Source organism: Bombina bombina, chromosome 1, assembly GCF_027579735.1.
Source record: "Bombina bombina isolate aBomBom1 chromosome 1, aBomBom1.pri, whole genome shotgun sequence".
NCBI classification, from domain to species: domain Eukaryota; kingdom Metazoa; phylum Chordata; class Amphibia; order Anura; family Bombinatoridae; genus Bombina; species Bombina bombina.
In genome coordinates, this window is record NC_069499.1 from 1242995126 (window position 1) to 1243012482 (window position 17357).

A 17357-nucleotide genomic window follows, 5' to 3' on the forward strand; every position below is an offset into this window, starting at 1 on the left:
CACAAGTAGGCGGGGTGTATACAGGTGGGAGTGTGCTTTTATGTCTGCATAGCAGAGAGTTCATAGTGAGAATATGTAAGGGAAGGGTGGAAAGAATGTGTACATGTGTGTTTAATGGAGTGGCAGAGTGTCTTTTGGGTGTGCATAAGAGTAGGAGATTGTGCATATGGCTAAGAAGTGTATCTGCATATCTGTGCATATTTGTGGAAGAAAGCATGGCATGCGTATGTAACATTCGGAGGGTGCTCGGTAGATGTGGCTAAACATGGGAGAGCATAAGCATAAGTGTAATGCTGAGAAAATGCCTAGAGGGGTTGTGTAAGGGTTGGGTGGGGATAACCTGGAAGTGAGTGGGTAAGAGTCTGATAGTACTGGGGATGTGTGAAAAAAACTTTTATTAGAGAGCTGGCCAGCTTAGTTGGAGGGTAGGAGAAGGTTATGGCAACGGTCAACTACCCTTGCATTTTAAATATTTTTGTATTCTTTTTTTTTAATTATCATTTTTTTTCCATAGAAAAATAAACTCTTCTCCCCATATGTACAACAAGCGTTGGGCCAAACCTGGTGTCTTGTTAGGGTGGGATTGAACTCCTACTTGTGGGCAGCCTCCTACACAGAATCACAATGTTGAGCACTTACAAGCAGCATTCCCTTCCATCCAGATTGCTCCCTCTCCCAAATCTGTACCACTGATTGGCTTGACTTCTACAGAGTCCCATTGACTTACTGATGTCTCTCCACCCAGCCATAAGTGATAAAAAGCAGGGAGATATGCAGGGAGTGATCTGTATGGAAGTGTGATACTACCTGTCAATGGGCATTATTGGTATTGCACTGCCACGTGAGGGAGCTGCTCACACACTTGTGCCTCCCCCATCCCTAATATATAAGAGGGTCTTAGGGACTGTACTTAGGTAGGGTAAGTGCCCTGAAGGTTGATATTTTGTGTAGACTGAAGGGAAGGAAGTATATCTTTTTATATAAGAAGCACATCTGTTAGTATGTATTTGTTTATTTATTTTAGATTGAAAATGGAAAAAAACAACAACTAAACATTTAACTAAAAGCTAAAGATATGAGTGTAGCTTTACCTCCACCACCAAGTTGATCCTCATGATACAGGGAGAAGTAACCAGTGATTTCAATTTATAAATTAAAGTGCTTTGACTTGGAAGCTCAATTCCAGGAGCACATGGACAGTAAATGCAATTTTAAACAACTTTCCATTGTACTCATATTATTTGAAGGGACACTAAACCCCAATTTTTTCATTTATGATTCAGATAGAACAGGCAATTTTAAGCAGTTTTTAAATTTACTCCTATTATCAATTTTTCTTCGATTGCTTGGTATCTTTATTTGAAAAAGCAGGAATGAAAGCTTAGGAGCCGACTCATTTTTGGTTCAGCACCCTGGATAGGGCTTGCTGATTGGTGAGTACATTTAGCCACCAATTAGCAAACGCTACCCAGGGGCAGAACCTAAAATGGGCCGGATTCTAAGCTTACATGCCTTGCTTTTCAAATAAAGATACCAATAGTATGGAAAAAAAGATAATAAAAGAAAATTAGAAAGGTGCTTAAAATTGCCTGTTTTATCTGAATCATGAAAAAAAAATTGGGTTTAGTATCCCATTCATTTGCTTCTTTCTCGTGGTATCTTTTGTTGAAAAACATACCTAGGTAGGCCCAGGAGCATTAATAAACTACTAGCATCTAGCTGCTGATTGGTGGCTGCTTCTATTTGCCTCTTGTTACTGGTGCGCCCAATGTGTTCAGCTAACTCCCAGTAGTGTTTCTCTTTTACCAAAGTTTAGTAGAGTGAATTGGAAAGTTGTTAAAATGTGTAGGCTCTATCTTATTAATGAAACAAATGAGTTTCATGTCTCTTTAATTGTAATTAGAAATGAAGATTACAGTGATTTTTATATTTAGTTGAGCATAATAGCCAAACATTTGATTTGGGCTATAATTTTATCTTTTGATTAAAAAGTAAAGTGAATATGTTCAAGAATGCATGCATGGAAAAAAATAACTGCACACATCTGCATTGTACACATTTCATCTTAGGTTTTTCTTTAATTTAATTTTATGTCATTTTTTACAAGTTAAATTGGTGGTTTTCAAATAAACAATAGCAAATAATAAACTCTGCATGTAAACCTTTATTTATGAGCATCTTATTCACTGGCAAGCAACATGAAGGCCTTGAAAATATCTGCAACTTGTTTTTGAGCAAATGCTGTAAAGATGTCCCTGAAGGGAAATGTGATTGAAACTAATAGCAATACCTTCACATTATGTGCACTTCAGAATCTTGTTCAATGCAGTATTATCACTCTTTAGAGGGACAGTAAAGTCAAAATTAAACTTTTAGAATTTAGATAGAGCATTACATTTTAAACAAATTTCCAGTATAATCTAATTTGCTTTTTCTCTGGGTATTTTTTAAAAACCATACCTAGGTAGGCAGCAATGCACTACAGAGAGCTAGCTGTTGATTGCTGGCTGCACATAAATACCTCTTGTTATTGGCTCACCTGATATGTCCAGCTAGCTCCCAGCAGTGCATTGCTGCTCCTTCAACAAAGGATCCCAAGATAATTAAGCAAATTATATAATAGATGTAAATGTATCCCTAATATTTAGGGGGTGCAGCATCAATAAAACAAATATATATATTTTTTCAAGACAGGAAATTGTATCTTATGCTTAACCCTTTCATCACTGAAGCAAATATTAGCATTTATAATAAATAAAGTTAATTTTTTCCAATTAGAAATCTATCAATTGCTCTGACAGAGGGAGATCCCCCTCTTTCTTTGCTGCTCCACCTGTTAACTGCATCTTACATTATACTACCACTACTATTAGCCATACCTGCGTTTACAGTGCATGTAAAGCTCATATTTTTAACTGCATAGTGGGCTGACAAAGGTGCACACAATCTGAGGCTCATATTCCTCTTTTGCTCTGTTTCAATTCCATTTGTTTCTGTTAGCCATTTCAGTAATCTAGAGCAGTGTTTCTCAACCGCGGCCCTCAAGTAACCCCAACAGTCCAGGTTTTCATTATAACTGAACCAGTGCACAGTTGAATTAATCAGTTGATGGATGAGAGCAGGTTAGTAACCATGGTGTTACTAATCAGCTGATTACTTCACCTGTGCACTATTTCAGCTGTAATGAAAACCTGGCCTGTTAGGGGTACTTGAGGACCATTGATCACCTCTTCTTGATTTTTTCCACTGGAAGCTAAGGAAGACAGACCCCACACTCCCACTAAACTGAGATAAGTATCCTAGTATATCTAGCTCTTTCGCAGAGAAGTAAATTAGAGCTCATTATTATTCCTATTGTCATTTATTTGTAAAGTGCCATAGACAGAGTTATAAACATAGGTGTAATATACAATAGTAATATTTATAAGAGGCAATACTAGACTAGATGAAAGAGTTGCAAACTGTTGAAGATAACCTTGCATGAAGGTGCGTTACAGGACAGCTGGCCTTGTCAATTTACATGATAAGGGTTGCCAGATTAGGTTTAAATTATTATTTTTTTGTCAAACCTAACAAAGGGGTTAATCACAAAATTTATTAAATTAATTAATCTACAGAAAAACCACTAGATAACTTATGCTAAAGGGTTATGACCAACCCAATTATTTTATATATATATATATATATACTGCTATTCATTACATCAAATAAAAATATTTTCTTTCTGATTTCAATAAATCTGTCATTACCCACAAATCAATATTTTACTTTTGTATCTATTTATTTATCTATCTATCTTTCTAATAAAAAATGTGAAGGCAAAAAATAAAGCACATGCACGTTATGTATTAGGCCAACCTTAGAAAGTAAGGGGTTACTCTAATTCCTTAAGTGGTATTAACTCTGGAAAGGAGTGGCTAGTTTACTAGAAAGAAGAAGAAAAAAAAAAAGACAGACACAAAAAAAAGAGGAGGGGATGAGATTAATATTTATACCAGCAACGTATAAGCAATTCATAAAAGTTGAAATATTTTTTACCTGACTGAATGAAGAAGGTATTTGCAAAACTTATCTGCATTTTTTTCCTCCAAAAATTTTAAATTGTTCTTTCTTGAAACTTACCTGAGTACTGTAGAGATGAACCAATTGGAGTCACTGCTGCTTTATTTAACAGTGAGTGCTGTGTTTAGTGGAATATCCCTTTATAAATTATGGAAGAACAAAGTGAAAATAGAAAATGCTTCTGGTTTTGGTTTGCTGTCTTTGCTGATTTTAGAAATTGTCTCCTTTTTCATCCTATCTGAAAGTGCTGGCTTGGTCTTGTTCTCTGCAGCCTGTATTATCTATTTGTATTCAATACCTGACAAATACATGTTACCAATGGAAGGAAAATCTGTTCTTATTACAGGTAAGTAAAATAACTACGTTTGTAAACTGCCTACTTGGGAAAGGCAAAATCTGCATGTTTTGTGTCACAGTACAATGTGCCTATTTTGTTTATAAAGTGTTAATTGCCCAAAAGCAATTAGAGATAAATATGGTAAATTGTACTAAAACAAAAGGACAGAGATAATTAACCTTCATTTTGATATACCTATTCTAAAAATACAATCAATTTAATTCAGCTTGATAAATAATATAACATTTTGTTGAAATAATGTAAAATAAATGAAGAACAAAGTAAAGATTTGAATAAAAGTATGTTAGTTGCAAAATGGGCTTTCATAAATTGCAGATAAAAGGGAGTCAGTTAATTAACTTGTCAAAATAACTTCACTACTAAAGTGAGATTCAATCTGTTTTTCTAACATATGTCTTACATATGCAAGAAATCTATTTGCCTGAAATTCCAGGAAATGTATTACTTTTTTCTATTGTGGTTGGTTATTTGTTTTATTATTACAGGAATTTATGAAATATACTAAAAACATGAATTATATATTTTTTATTACTTTATAATTACTCCAGTAATGTTTTAAAAACTTTGAGATAATAAAGACATAGAAACTTCATACATAAACCAACATCATTTTATGTTGCATTCTATTTTTTGTGAATAGACACAAATTATATTTTTTGATATTCTGTAATTTAATTTTGAAAAAGATAAATAAATACTGAAATTAAGTTATTGTGTATTCTGGTCGTAGGAAACCACAAAGTATGTAAAGTACAGGAATCAGTCAAATTGTTAAACCTGGCCAATTGGACATTTTAGCAAACAATCTCTGCATAGGTGTCACAAATTTGACTGGTCTGAAAGCAGCACACTTAGGGGCCGATTTATCAAGCTCTAAAGACCGCTGCTCCATAACTTGTCCACCTCCTCTGAGGCCGCGGACAGAAATCAACCCGATCAAATACGACCGGGTTGATTGACACCCCCTGATTGGCCGCTAATCTGCAGGGGGCGGCATTGCAACTGCTGGTGCAATGATAAATGCCAACAGCGTATGCTGTCGGCATTTATCGATGTGCGGCGGACATGATACGCTTCATGTCCGCTCACACAATAATAAATATACCCCTTAGGCTGTGTTTTTAAGCTTGTACAGGTGTGAAGAATGCTGTTACATTTTGTGTACAAAAATCACTTGAAAGAGATGACATGAACATTGATGAACACTTTTAAGTTTCTTACTCAAGGGCAGAAAAGAACTGGAATATATTATGCATTTTATACTAGGTACAGAATAGCACAACACACATTTTTACTGTGCACTACAACTTTGGTTTTATTACAGAGTTATACTGTTCCATTCTGTTTCTATCTTTGGGAACAAACAAATCAACACTGGTCAGAATGAATGAGAAATTTCCTGTGATATATATGAAATAAGCACACATCACTAGGAAACAGAAGGACAAACTGCTCCTGCAGACTGTTAACAAAGAATGGAATTTTTTAAAGAACAAACGCATGAAATGATTGGGAGGGGGGTGGCGGCTGCAAGAAAAATTGAACAGAGTATAACTAGCTATTCAATATACCTACATAGGAATTAAATTATTACTGGTGATGTGACTGTCAAACTGACTATTGAGGAAAGAAACTTTTTTTTTTTGCCAAATTAAAGCCCAGGGGCCAAAATCCATATGAAGTTTCAGAAACTATATCTGTCTACAATAATTAGGGGTTTGTCTGATTATAACTGCAAATTTAGCCATTTTAATAGTTTGTTTCACTTTATAAGTACAAAGTAATTTGTCATTCACTTCTACATCAGAGTAAAGGCACAGAAACTTTAGGTAAAAAAACAAAAATATGAACTATGGCTCTGCAATACATCTTATATGGTCTTCCACTAACTTAAACTTTTGTATGACTGAATCATGGGTCATTTTTTCAAGTTGTACAGTATCAATTTTCGTCTTCAAGCATCAAATTATTGATACATATGTAGGAGACGTAATATTGGGTGAGATCCAGAATGTATATGCTATTGCACACATTTTCCAGGCAGATATTAGTGCCTGTGCAAGCCAAAATAATGACATTAAATCTACAAGTGCAGGGCTTATTTAAAGTGCCATAAAACATGTTGAGATCTGTGCATACCCTAAAAGGGCTAATTAAGTAAAAGTAGTTTGCATAAAAAAAAATGTTCAAAAACTGCTGTCATAGCAAGGCTGTATGTAGTGTCTGATCCACCCCCCCCCACACTTATCAGTGTTTAACATCAGAAACACAGGCATTGTATTTCACAGCAGCTTATTTGCTTCTTGGCATGCTCCAGTTTATAATCACTGTGTTACTTCTACATTCTACCAAAACAATGGTGGATATCGATCCAGCCATAGAAGGAAATATGTGGGGAGAGTTAGAACTGTACAATTCAGAAACTTAAAAGAAAGGGTTAATGGTGAGGCACTTGCGTATAAATTTGCAGGTAAAGTAATAAAAAGTACATATTATTTTTTTATGTCCCTTTAAGGCTGTTCATATGTATGTATGGTATACATATTGATTTGCTAAGTAGTATTTGTAAAAAATTCCTCATTGCACCTACTAGCAAAAATAGAAAGGGAAAATACTGGACTCAACATGAGAACTGCATTCTTGCTGTTTTGGATATATATATATATATATATATATATATATATATATATATATATATATATATTTATTTATTTATATTTATAAATATACACACACGCACCCTTTCTGTCTCTTTTTTTTTTCTCTCTCTCTTTTGGAACAATTTAATATTCTGTGTGTGTGTATAAAATATGTCAAAACATCCGCACTCGCTGGATTTGCAGCAAAATAATTCATATGAACATAAAAACAGAGAAACGCAACTTTGATTCAAGGTAAAACCAAATATAATTTTATTAAAGCACATAACCATATAAGTAAAGTAAAGTAAAAACGCCTTAAAACAAGTATAGTTCGTGTGTGGCTCCGGGCGGCTTTCCAGGCAATCAGCTGTGCGCTCACCCAATCTTTATCATCTGTTTAGGCAAGTGGTGTATGTCTCGTAAGCACCTCCATGCAAGTGACGATACAGCTTAACTCTGATCCCGTCTACGCTTTTCTTCTGTCCTATGCCGACTTTCTCAAGACAAGTGGATCAGCTGTTTTCTGTACTGTGAATCCCCTTCCTTACATATCCCTTCTGACTCCACCTCTTCCTATTATGTATGTCATTACAACACTCACGCCCATTAGCCATGTGGATCGGGTACGTGGATAGTTCGTTATTTGTCGTATATCATAAAACTTTTGTTTCACTTATTTTCTGTGGAGTCATCTCCTTGCGGATCATATGGTATAACAAACTCTTATACTAAAGAGATTACAGTGCTCAAAAAAACCTACCTTCTAAATCTGCCATGTAAACCTTATTACCGCCCCAATATTTCATATACAAAAAACATACATGTAACAATTCATATACCATATGATAAAAATTATTGATAATTAAATTAGCCAGTATTTTGGTATATCCCACGCATTCATGGTTCCATCTATAAATGTCATTTCCCCAACACCTTTTGCAGTCATGCAGCCCCATATCGTCACACTCTCACCTCCATGATTCATTGTTGGGACTATGCAATCAATGTAATATTCCTGACCAGGTTCACACCAAACATGCTGCACCCCATCTGAGCCGAAAAATGGTATATTGGTCATTGGCCATCTTACCAAATAATGTGCTCCCAGTATTCATCAGGCTTTTCATGTTGTTTAGCAAAGTTTAATCTTCCAGTTTTGTGCTGAAGGGCAAGCAAGGTTTTTTTTATTGGATGCTGTTCATAGAAGTTGACATTATGCAATGTCCTTAGCACTGTCTGAGCTGTCACAGAAACTCCAATTTCTATCGATAATCCTTGAGCCAAATCTGAAGCACTTGCCTTGATGCAAATCTGAAGCACTTGTCTGTTGCCTGTTTTTCAGAGCTAGATTGTACAAGTAGCTCACTGTCCGTGGCATTATTTTAGGAGGACAGCCACTGCGGCTCTGATTTTTGGCACTGTGTATCGATCTATACCTCCTGATTACTGCTGCAACTGCGTTTTGACTGATTTTTAGTTGATCACTAATTTTCCTGTATCCTTTTCCATCTTTTTGAAGTCTCACAATCAGATTTTTCATTTCCTCTGGCCATTCTTTTCCACGTGGAGACATGATGCAGACTTGCAGATAGACACAGCCCATTGGTCAATTAGACTGTTCTGGTAACTATGCTCATGCAATTAGGCTAATTGGAAATCATAGGTTCACTCAATTTTGTTTCAGTGATCTAACTTGTGTGTCAGTGACCACAGGTGTATTCACTTTTGTTGTATTCAGTTTCTACTTTGGGGCCTGCATTTTCAATATAATTTTTTTAAAGTTTTTTTTTATTGTTTATAATAGGAAATACTCTACTTGTCAACTTAGAAATAAAACAATTATTGAGAGATGATACCATTTTGAATAATTTGATACATAAAGGGACATGAAACCCAAATTTTTTCTTTCATGATTTAGAAAGAGCATGCAATTTTAAACAACTTTCTAATTTACTTCTATTATCTAATTTGCTTCATTCTCTTGCTATACTTTGCTGAAAAGCATTTCTAGATAGGCCCAGTAGCTGTTGATTGGTTGCTGCACATAGATGCCTCGTGTGATTGGCTCACCCATGTGCATTGCTATTTCTTCAACAAAGGATATCTAAAGAATGAAGCAAATTAGACAATAGAAGTAAATAGGAATGTTGTTTAAAATTGTATTCTTTACTTGAATCATGAAAGAAAATTGTAGGGTTTAGTGTCCCTTTAAGTGATATTGCCCGGGGTGTACTTACGTCTGTTGTATACTGTATGTCAGCAAACACTGCTGCTATCTATTGCTCTTGCAAATGTATAGCATTGTTATAGAGCTTTTGACATATATTGCTCCAAGCATGTGCAGACTCCTAAACCAACCTACCTGCTTTTCAACAAATGATACCAAGAGAACAAAGTAAAGGCTCATTTCCATTGAGTCGTTAAAAATGGAGCTATAAGCTACCAAAGTTGCTGACAGCTAGAAGCAGCTCCATGTAGTACCAGGTTTCCATTGAAATATTGTGCAGTCAGTCTTTTCTTGAATGTGTAAGCTAACTTTGGTCTTGTTTCCACTAAGCTGTAAAAAATGGAGCTGTACGCTAACAAAGTGGCTGACAGCTAAAAATAGTTGTAGCTCCATTTTAGTACCAGGTTTCCATTGAAATATTTTGTGCATCTCGCCTCTAGAGAGAGACACTGGACTTATGAAGGTCACAAAACAAAGATACAAGATATGGATTTTTATTTTTTTATTTTATTCATTACATTTTTATATTTATTGATATGTTATATGTATTGCTGTCCTAGGCATATGCCTATTTGGAAATATGAACTTGATTATATTTTTTATATGCAAATACATATTGATATTTAAATAGGAACATAACTCCAACTAGTCCTATACCTGGGCCAGCAATAAAAAAGAAAGTGAAAGACTGGCATTGTTTGCAGACTTTAGTATCTCAATGGGTACAAAGCCTCAAGGAGCTTATTTCCTCTTTACACCTAGTTCAGTTTGCTGTAATGTTTGAGAAGTTAGTAACCGCTTCTGATGGTGTTTTACCTGTTTGAGTGTGCAATGGAGACTGGGTGTAATTTTGCACTTTTTGGCTTCTATTATTTTCTAAGGAATGTGTAAAATAAATTGTCAGCAGTCAGACCTCAGTAATGATAAACTCGCCATTGGAAACTGTCAATAATTGTAATGACTTCCGACAGTAGTTTCTTCATTTTGTGACCTCGATCTCTAACTGATTCATGAAAACGTTAGCTTTCAGGCCCCTAAAACTCTTCATTACTGAAATTAACCAAACAGACTTGCAAAGTCCTACAAAGACAAAAGAACAAAAGTGTGACATTTCCATCTGATAATGTATCATTTTGTGCAGAACTTTCATTTCATAACTTGCTTTTGCTGAAATGAGACTAAGGGTGGATGATTTTTGTTTCTTTAAATTTTGAATATTGCATTACTTGTTATCCTTCACATTCTTCATAGCATTTAATTTACACATACCAACTTGTTATTAGCACATTTAGACCACAAGCTCAGTTCACCAATTCACTACGTTTTACATTTCTGACTGAATATTTGACTCTCCAAAGCAATGTAGGGCTATATATTTTTTATTAACACTAAAATCCTACCTATATATAATAATCCAACATGTACTGTCTGCAAAAGGTTCTTTTTAAGTTTTTTGTTAAAAAAAAAAAAAAAATCCCATTAGTTTGAGGTAAATAGGGCCCCATGTATCAAGCGGCGTTCGAACAAGCTTTTTAACTTAAGAAGTTGTCCACACACCTTCGCTGCACACAGTGCAGTAATGTGTAATGCCTGCCCCTTCCCTCGTGTGGCCAATCGTGTGAGAGAAGAATCTGTCAATCACCCAAGCAAGCAAGTTTGGGGCGATTTCCCTTTGCCAACTCAGAGGTTGTGAAGAGTGCAAAAAGCAGCGGTCTAATGAATGCTGCTTCTTACATTGCGGGAAGCAGGCTCACATGTGCATGTGCAAGGGTTCAGGAGCATATTACGCTGCTTCATACATGAAGCCCATACTCTCACATTTGTCATATTATTCATATAGGACTAGAATACAAGCATACGGGTGCACGATAAATAGCCAGCCATTACATTTGGTTGTTTTTTTCTACCATGAGCTGGCGGTAACAATTAGCAATTAACAAAATACTGCATTACGCAGTTTTAAGGGGTTAGAAGTTGGCAGGTGTGGGGTGCTAGAAAAAAAAATGCACTGAAGTGCCTTACATTGTGGTCTATAGGGAACTGTGTGTTAATGTGTATATACACATATTAACACATAAAAGTATATATATTTAAAATTGCTGCCCATCTCAGTGTGACTTACCAACTTCGCTGTGCTTAGGTTCTGTGCCGGCATCAGAATGAGGCTCCTATTAGAGCCTATGGAAGAGCGCTTATGTGAGCGCAATGCTTCCGTATTACTCAGTTGAGCAGAAATATCGCTTTAGCATAAGCAATATTTTGCACTCAACTCGTAATCTGACCCATAGTAAGTAAAATAAAATAAGTTATGCTATCTAAATTACTTTAAATTTGTTTAGCAAGCACAGCCTAGTATGAATTTATTATTATTATTATTATTATTATTAGAGATCTGCATTCAGGCTTCAGATGAATACAGCTTTGTCCATATTTATGTCAGTTTGGTAATTCTTCCATCATATGAGCAGACAAATAAATTGTAGGATGAAATGGATGAAGTATTACTTGACCAAATTGATTGAAGGGGCATGAAGGGACAGGAAATGAGCTATATAAGTCTGGTCAATCAGCTCTATAGTTTATAATGATATAAATCGGGTCTAACCATTTATATGTCCTTGTCCCCTGTACAATCCTGCCATAGTATTATTGATTGATCTTTAGAGACAACCAGTCAGGCAATAAATGTTGTTTTTAGTCATACAGGCTTGTCCATTCAATAGGGAGGTAGGGGGCTAGGGGATGCTCAGCCATTTTTAATCAATTTGACTAAAAAGGATCAGATGCAAATCACAAAGTCAGGAGGTACAGAGAGGTTTAGAAAAGCTTATAATTGATTTAACTGCAACAATCCACATATACTTTAAAAGTTAATTTTATAGAAAAATCGTTAGATGAACTTTTATAAAGGATTTTAATTGACCCCTATATGTTCTATCGGCATTGAAAGATAGGCTCGTTTAATTGATCACATTTTATAATGTATGATTTTTGGTATATTTAGTTTTGTAAAATTATTGTTCTCATTGGAAATAACTGAAAAAATCTGAAACCAATATTCAGCCGAACCAAAATTTGGCTGAGCAGAACATTTTTTTTTTTGCCCATGTTAAAGTAGTAGTAATTATTATTTTCATTTTATTATCATCAGCATCATTTAATTGCATGTAACAGCCATACACTCAGCACACAGTGAATACAGCTGACCCTTTTCTACATAGTTATAAAACCAAACACAGTGGGGGGAAAGAAAAACAGAAATATATTAAAGCGACATTTCAGCCAAAACTGGAATCCACATGGATGCATTTTGTTTTTGAATAGAAACACTTTTGTAATATACATGTATTAGTAAAGAATGCTTCTTATAAAAGTTATAGCATTTTCAAAAGTGTATTTAAGTATGCACCAGGATTTTAAACACAGCACTTGCTCAGAGAGCTTTAGTTTCTTGTACCATCTGGTAATTACTCAATTTGTTAATTGCTGACATGATACAAGCCACTCTTGGCAACTGCAGTATTTAAAATGCTGGTGCAGAGGGGCAGAGCGTGCGGGCATCCAAGATGGCCGCACCACACTAAAGCTCCAGAAACGGTCGGGACAAAAATCATCCCCAGACCTCACTCAAGCCCAATATGAGCCATATCTGCACTCAGCCCGACTGAGGCGATGTCTGTGATACCGACCGGCTAAATTTTGAAAAGACACCAAGACCCGGAACACCTTAAAGCATCATGCCGTAGGCCGCAAGCCTCCACCACTAAACTAGTAGAGTCAGAATTACGAGGTTGCAGTACACACCAGCAAGCTGCATTGCAGCAACAGGCAAGGACTCTGAACACAATCTACACAATCAAAACCGCCAGCCTGCATCATACCTACTCATGGAGTCACATTAGTCTCCAGATTCCATCTCTCTGACCCGCAGAAACAGCGGTAAGACTTTTCAGAAACACAGCACCGCGCAAGTTAGTGCAGCGTCTTTTCTGCAGAAACACATGTAAAGACTTTGCTATACACATGGCTCTTGAAATGAGACAACTCATAAGTTAAGACGATCTTTAAATGATACCAAGGCCTTACTCCTTTAGCACAGTTCTGTGTCTACTATCTCTATCATATGGCATATTAGTTCAGCTGGTGCTCCCAGGCAAGGCCACATGAATAGACCTGCAGGTCCTATGGACACTCTATCCTTTGGATCATCACACTGTCTACCTTAACCTACAAGAAATAGGAGCTACAACAAGGATTTTTGATTGTCTATCAAGACTTATCTGCTAAAACACTCCAGAAGAGAAAGGAATTTGCACCATTAACATCACATCTCCGTACTCTTAAGATCCCTTACAGATGGGGATTCCCTGTCTCTCTACACATCTCCAGAAATGGGAAACGCATGGAATGTAAACACCCCTCTGCGATGAATGATGTCTGCAAACAACTGTATATTCCTCCACCTAAGCTTTCAACAGCAACTAAAAGCACCCCTACCTCACCATCACGCCCCAAACTTCAGAGTAGAATGCTGTCAGAAGTTGCAAGCAATCCAAGAAGAAACAATGCACCAATCCTTCTAATTTCCTTGATGTCACCTGAATCCCCAGTTTACCAACTGAGACTGTCCAAATCTGTGAGTATTGGGTTTCCAATGCCACCACTCACTTTAATAGTTGAACAATGCAGCCTTAAAGGGTTTGTATTGAACTTTCATATTGTACTTTTTGCTTTCATGTTTTTCTTTATCCTTCTTTTGTTACTAAATGAGTCACTATATTTTACCTAGCAATCACATCTGCCTATAATGTAGACCAGAATTGTATATAGTAATGCTCTGTTTCAAATGTATAACTGTGCCTGTCAGGCACTGAAAGCCTCCTTACCAGAGAGACATACTTTAGCTCATAGCTTTATACTGCTTCTGGGGATGAGTTATGTCCATGCTGTACCCTAGCCCCACTGTCCCTCTTTCTATTTCACAACTAATCTCTTTCCCCTTTTCCTCTTCAACCTTCCCGCTTTCCATCCCCTCACCGCTAACCTTTTCTTTCTCTAAGACTTTGTAGCCTAGTCTACAACACTCCAATATCAGCTATGTTTCTTTTTGTTTTTCCTTGTTTCTTCTCTACTCTTATTTGTTATTGTTTAGATTGTTGTTTAAATTTTTATATTTATACAAGTGTACTTGCTCCGCCCTCATCTAATTCCTAAGGTATCCACTATTGTATCCCTTTCTAATTCCCGCCATAAAGTCACAAGCAAACCATGCTCCTCCCCTTCAAATTGCCACACAAAATGTAAAGGTTTTTTTTGACTCCCCAAAAAAGATCCATTGCATATCACAACTTTTACAAGAAAAAAATAGATATAGTCATGCAACAGGAAACTCACTTTAGAAAAACCCAAGACCATACCCTATCACGATTGCACTACGATCAACATTTCTTAAACTCAGGCCCCACTAAAAAAAAATGAAGTTTGCATCTCCTTTAAAAAAGGGACACCCTTCACATTATTACAGAAGTATCAAGACTCTGAGTGTAGGATTTTAATTTTACTTGGACTTTATTATTGAAGACCAATTACACTAGCCAATCTATATCCTCCTAATTGCCCCACTTCCCCTTTTTACTGCAAGGCCATAAACCAGGTGCCTGACCTGGCTAAAGGCCCAATCATAGTTGGAGGGGACTTTAATTTCCCGTCATGCCCTACACTAGATACATCCTCAGGGAGTTCCTTTATCCGTGCACACCAAATTAAAGCAAACAGCCAAGCATTACATACCCTTATTTGACACCTAGAGAATTAAAAACACAAGCACAATAGATTACACATTCTTCTCTAATTCACAACATTCCTACACCCATCTTGACTACATCTTCTGTGACCAGAACACTCTACCCACTCTAATAGACTCTCAAATAAAACACACAACCTGGTCGGACCATAGCATGGTTGTCACAACTTTCCTGTGGACCTCTAAACCTAATCCCCCCAACAAAATTAAACACTTAATGACCATATCTTTACTGACCCTCTTATCTTAGAAGATATTAAGAAAAAGACTGAGGAGTTCTTTTCATTCAACGACCCAACAGCTACTTCAGCAGTTAATAATTGGGAAGCTTATAAATGCTATATTAGGGGAGAGATAATGAAACACACCCATAAACAATGGAAAATAAGAGCCACCCAGTATACCACGCTCACAAATGAATACCTTGCCACTGAAACAGCCCTCAAATGCAAACCTAAATCCCAACAACTTCTTATTGAAATGCAACAGGCTAGAGAGACTCTAAACCATTAGCGCACATATGAAAGCCCTCACTTCAAAAGCTAAATTTTTCATTGAAAGCAACAAAGCGGGGCGACTTATAGCCAGATCCTTAAAAAAACATCATTACAAAACATTTATCTCAAATATAAAGAATCCCCACGGGACGACCCACTTTCATAGTCAGATATAGTTTAACAATTCGCTGACTACTACACCTCTATATAATTTACCCACAGTAGACACTACTGCCCAACTTAAGCTAATTGACTATCTCCAACATACCCATCTTCCTTCCCTTACAAATGAGGACTGTTCTATGCTTGATGCTCCAATTACTACAAGAGATACATGAAACTATTAAAAGCCTTCCACAGGCAAATCCCCTGGACCAGATGGGTTCACCCCCAAATTCTATCACATCTTGAAATCCCAAGTCAGCCCCCACCTTCTAGATCTGTTTCAATCTTTGGACCACAATTGCCAATTATCCTCCTCCCTCCTGGAGGCTACAATATCAGTGATCCCAAAACCAGGCAAGCCCACATATCTGGTCACAAATTATCGATCAATATTAATTAGGGATATTGGACATCAAGATATATGATACACTCCGACCAGAATGGTTTTATTCCTGGTAGAGAGGCTAAAGACCATACGATTTGTGTCTTACAGACCTTGACTTTTGCGACTACCAAAAAAATCCTTACTTATCCTTATGTCTACTGATGCGGAAAAGGCCTTTGACAGGGTGGACTGGGACTTTCTCTGGTCCACCCTGTCAATTTTGTTTTAAAAAAAAAAACATTTATAAACCACATTCAGGCATTGTATAGAAAACCAACAGCTAGGATTAGTGCTAATAGCACCCTTTCTCAGAAATTCCCCATTAATAATGGCACCAGGAGAGGTTGTCCCCTTTCACCCCTGCTCTTTGCTCTCACGGTAGAAACCTTGGCAGCTCGGATCAGAAATAACCCTCTGGTTCAGGGAGTATCTTTTGGCTCTATTAATCAAAAATGTCTGCTATAGGTAGATGACCTCAGGGACACTTTTCCTTGATGGGGCGCATAAACGCAATTAAAATGGTTCTCCTCCCTAAGTTTTTTTTTAATATATTTTCCAGGTTCTTCCACTGGAGTTGCCCCCCCCCCTTAGCTGATAAAACAGCAGAAAACATTTGAAAGATTTATCTGGTCCCAAAAAAGAACAAGAGTTTCTAAACATACTCTATATCTTAGCAGAGAAGTGGGTAGTCTAGGCCTCCCTAACCTTCTCGACTACTATAAGTCCTCACATCTAGCGAGAATAGTAGCCTGGAAACATTCAAGACCCAATAAGGCATGGTTCCAGTTAGAATCTGCTTTAGGTGATACCTGCTGGATCTCAAAAAAATACAGACCAGCTGAGTTGACTTCTAATCCCTACACTGTGGCGACTTTTAACATTTGGGACAAAACCTTAATCTCTCATAACACTCTATCCGACCCATATCCCCCCTCACCCCACTACTAAACAACCCACTACTTACACACTGGTGCCCTCCAAACATAGAAAATTAGCCCTCAAATTTACCAGTCCACATGTTTTAAATAGTGGCTTAATATGTCCACAAATAGAGAGAGACCAAATTGTTGGCCCCCCTATCCAACATGGGTTCCCATACCTTCAAGCGAGACATGCCACTGCCAACAGTCCACATTAACCCAAACTCACCATACCATGCACACCATTTGAACTCTTATGCTCCACCCCCTCCATGTCTAAATCTCCTTCCCCAGCAAC

At 36.8% G+C, this 17357-nt stretch overlaps 1 protein-coding gene across 1 annotated transcript in view; it reads left to right on the forward strand.

Moving 5' to 3' along the window:
- The first annotated feature begins 4037 nt into the window (after positions 1-4037).
- The window catches only part of HSD17B2 (hydroxysteroid 17-beta dehydrogenase 2), a 117617-nt gene continuing 104297 nt past the window's right edge, over positions 4038-17357 (forward strand). Inside the window, exon 1 of the mRNA XM_053694867.1 lies at positions 4038-4408. Coding sequence (XP_053550842.1) covers positions 4138-4408 — 271 coding nt within the window. The 5' untranslated portion in view covers positions 4038-4137. The remainder of the gene's footprint in view (positions 4409-17357) is intronic.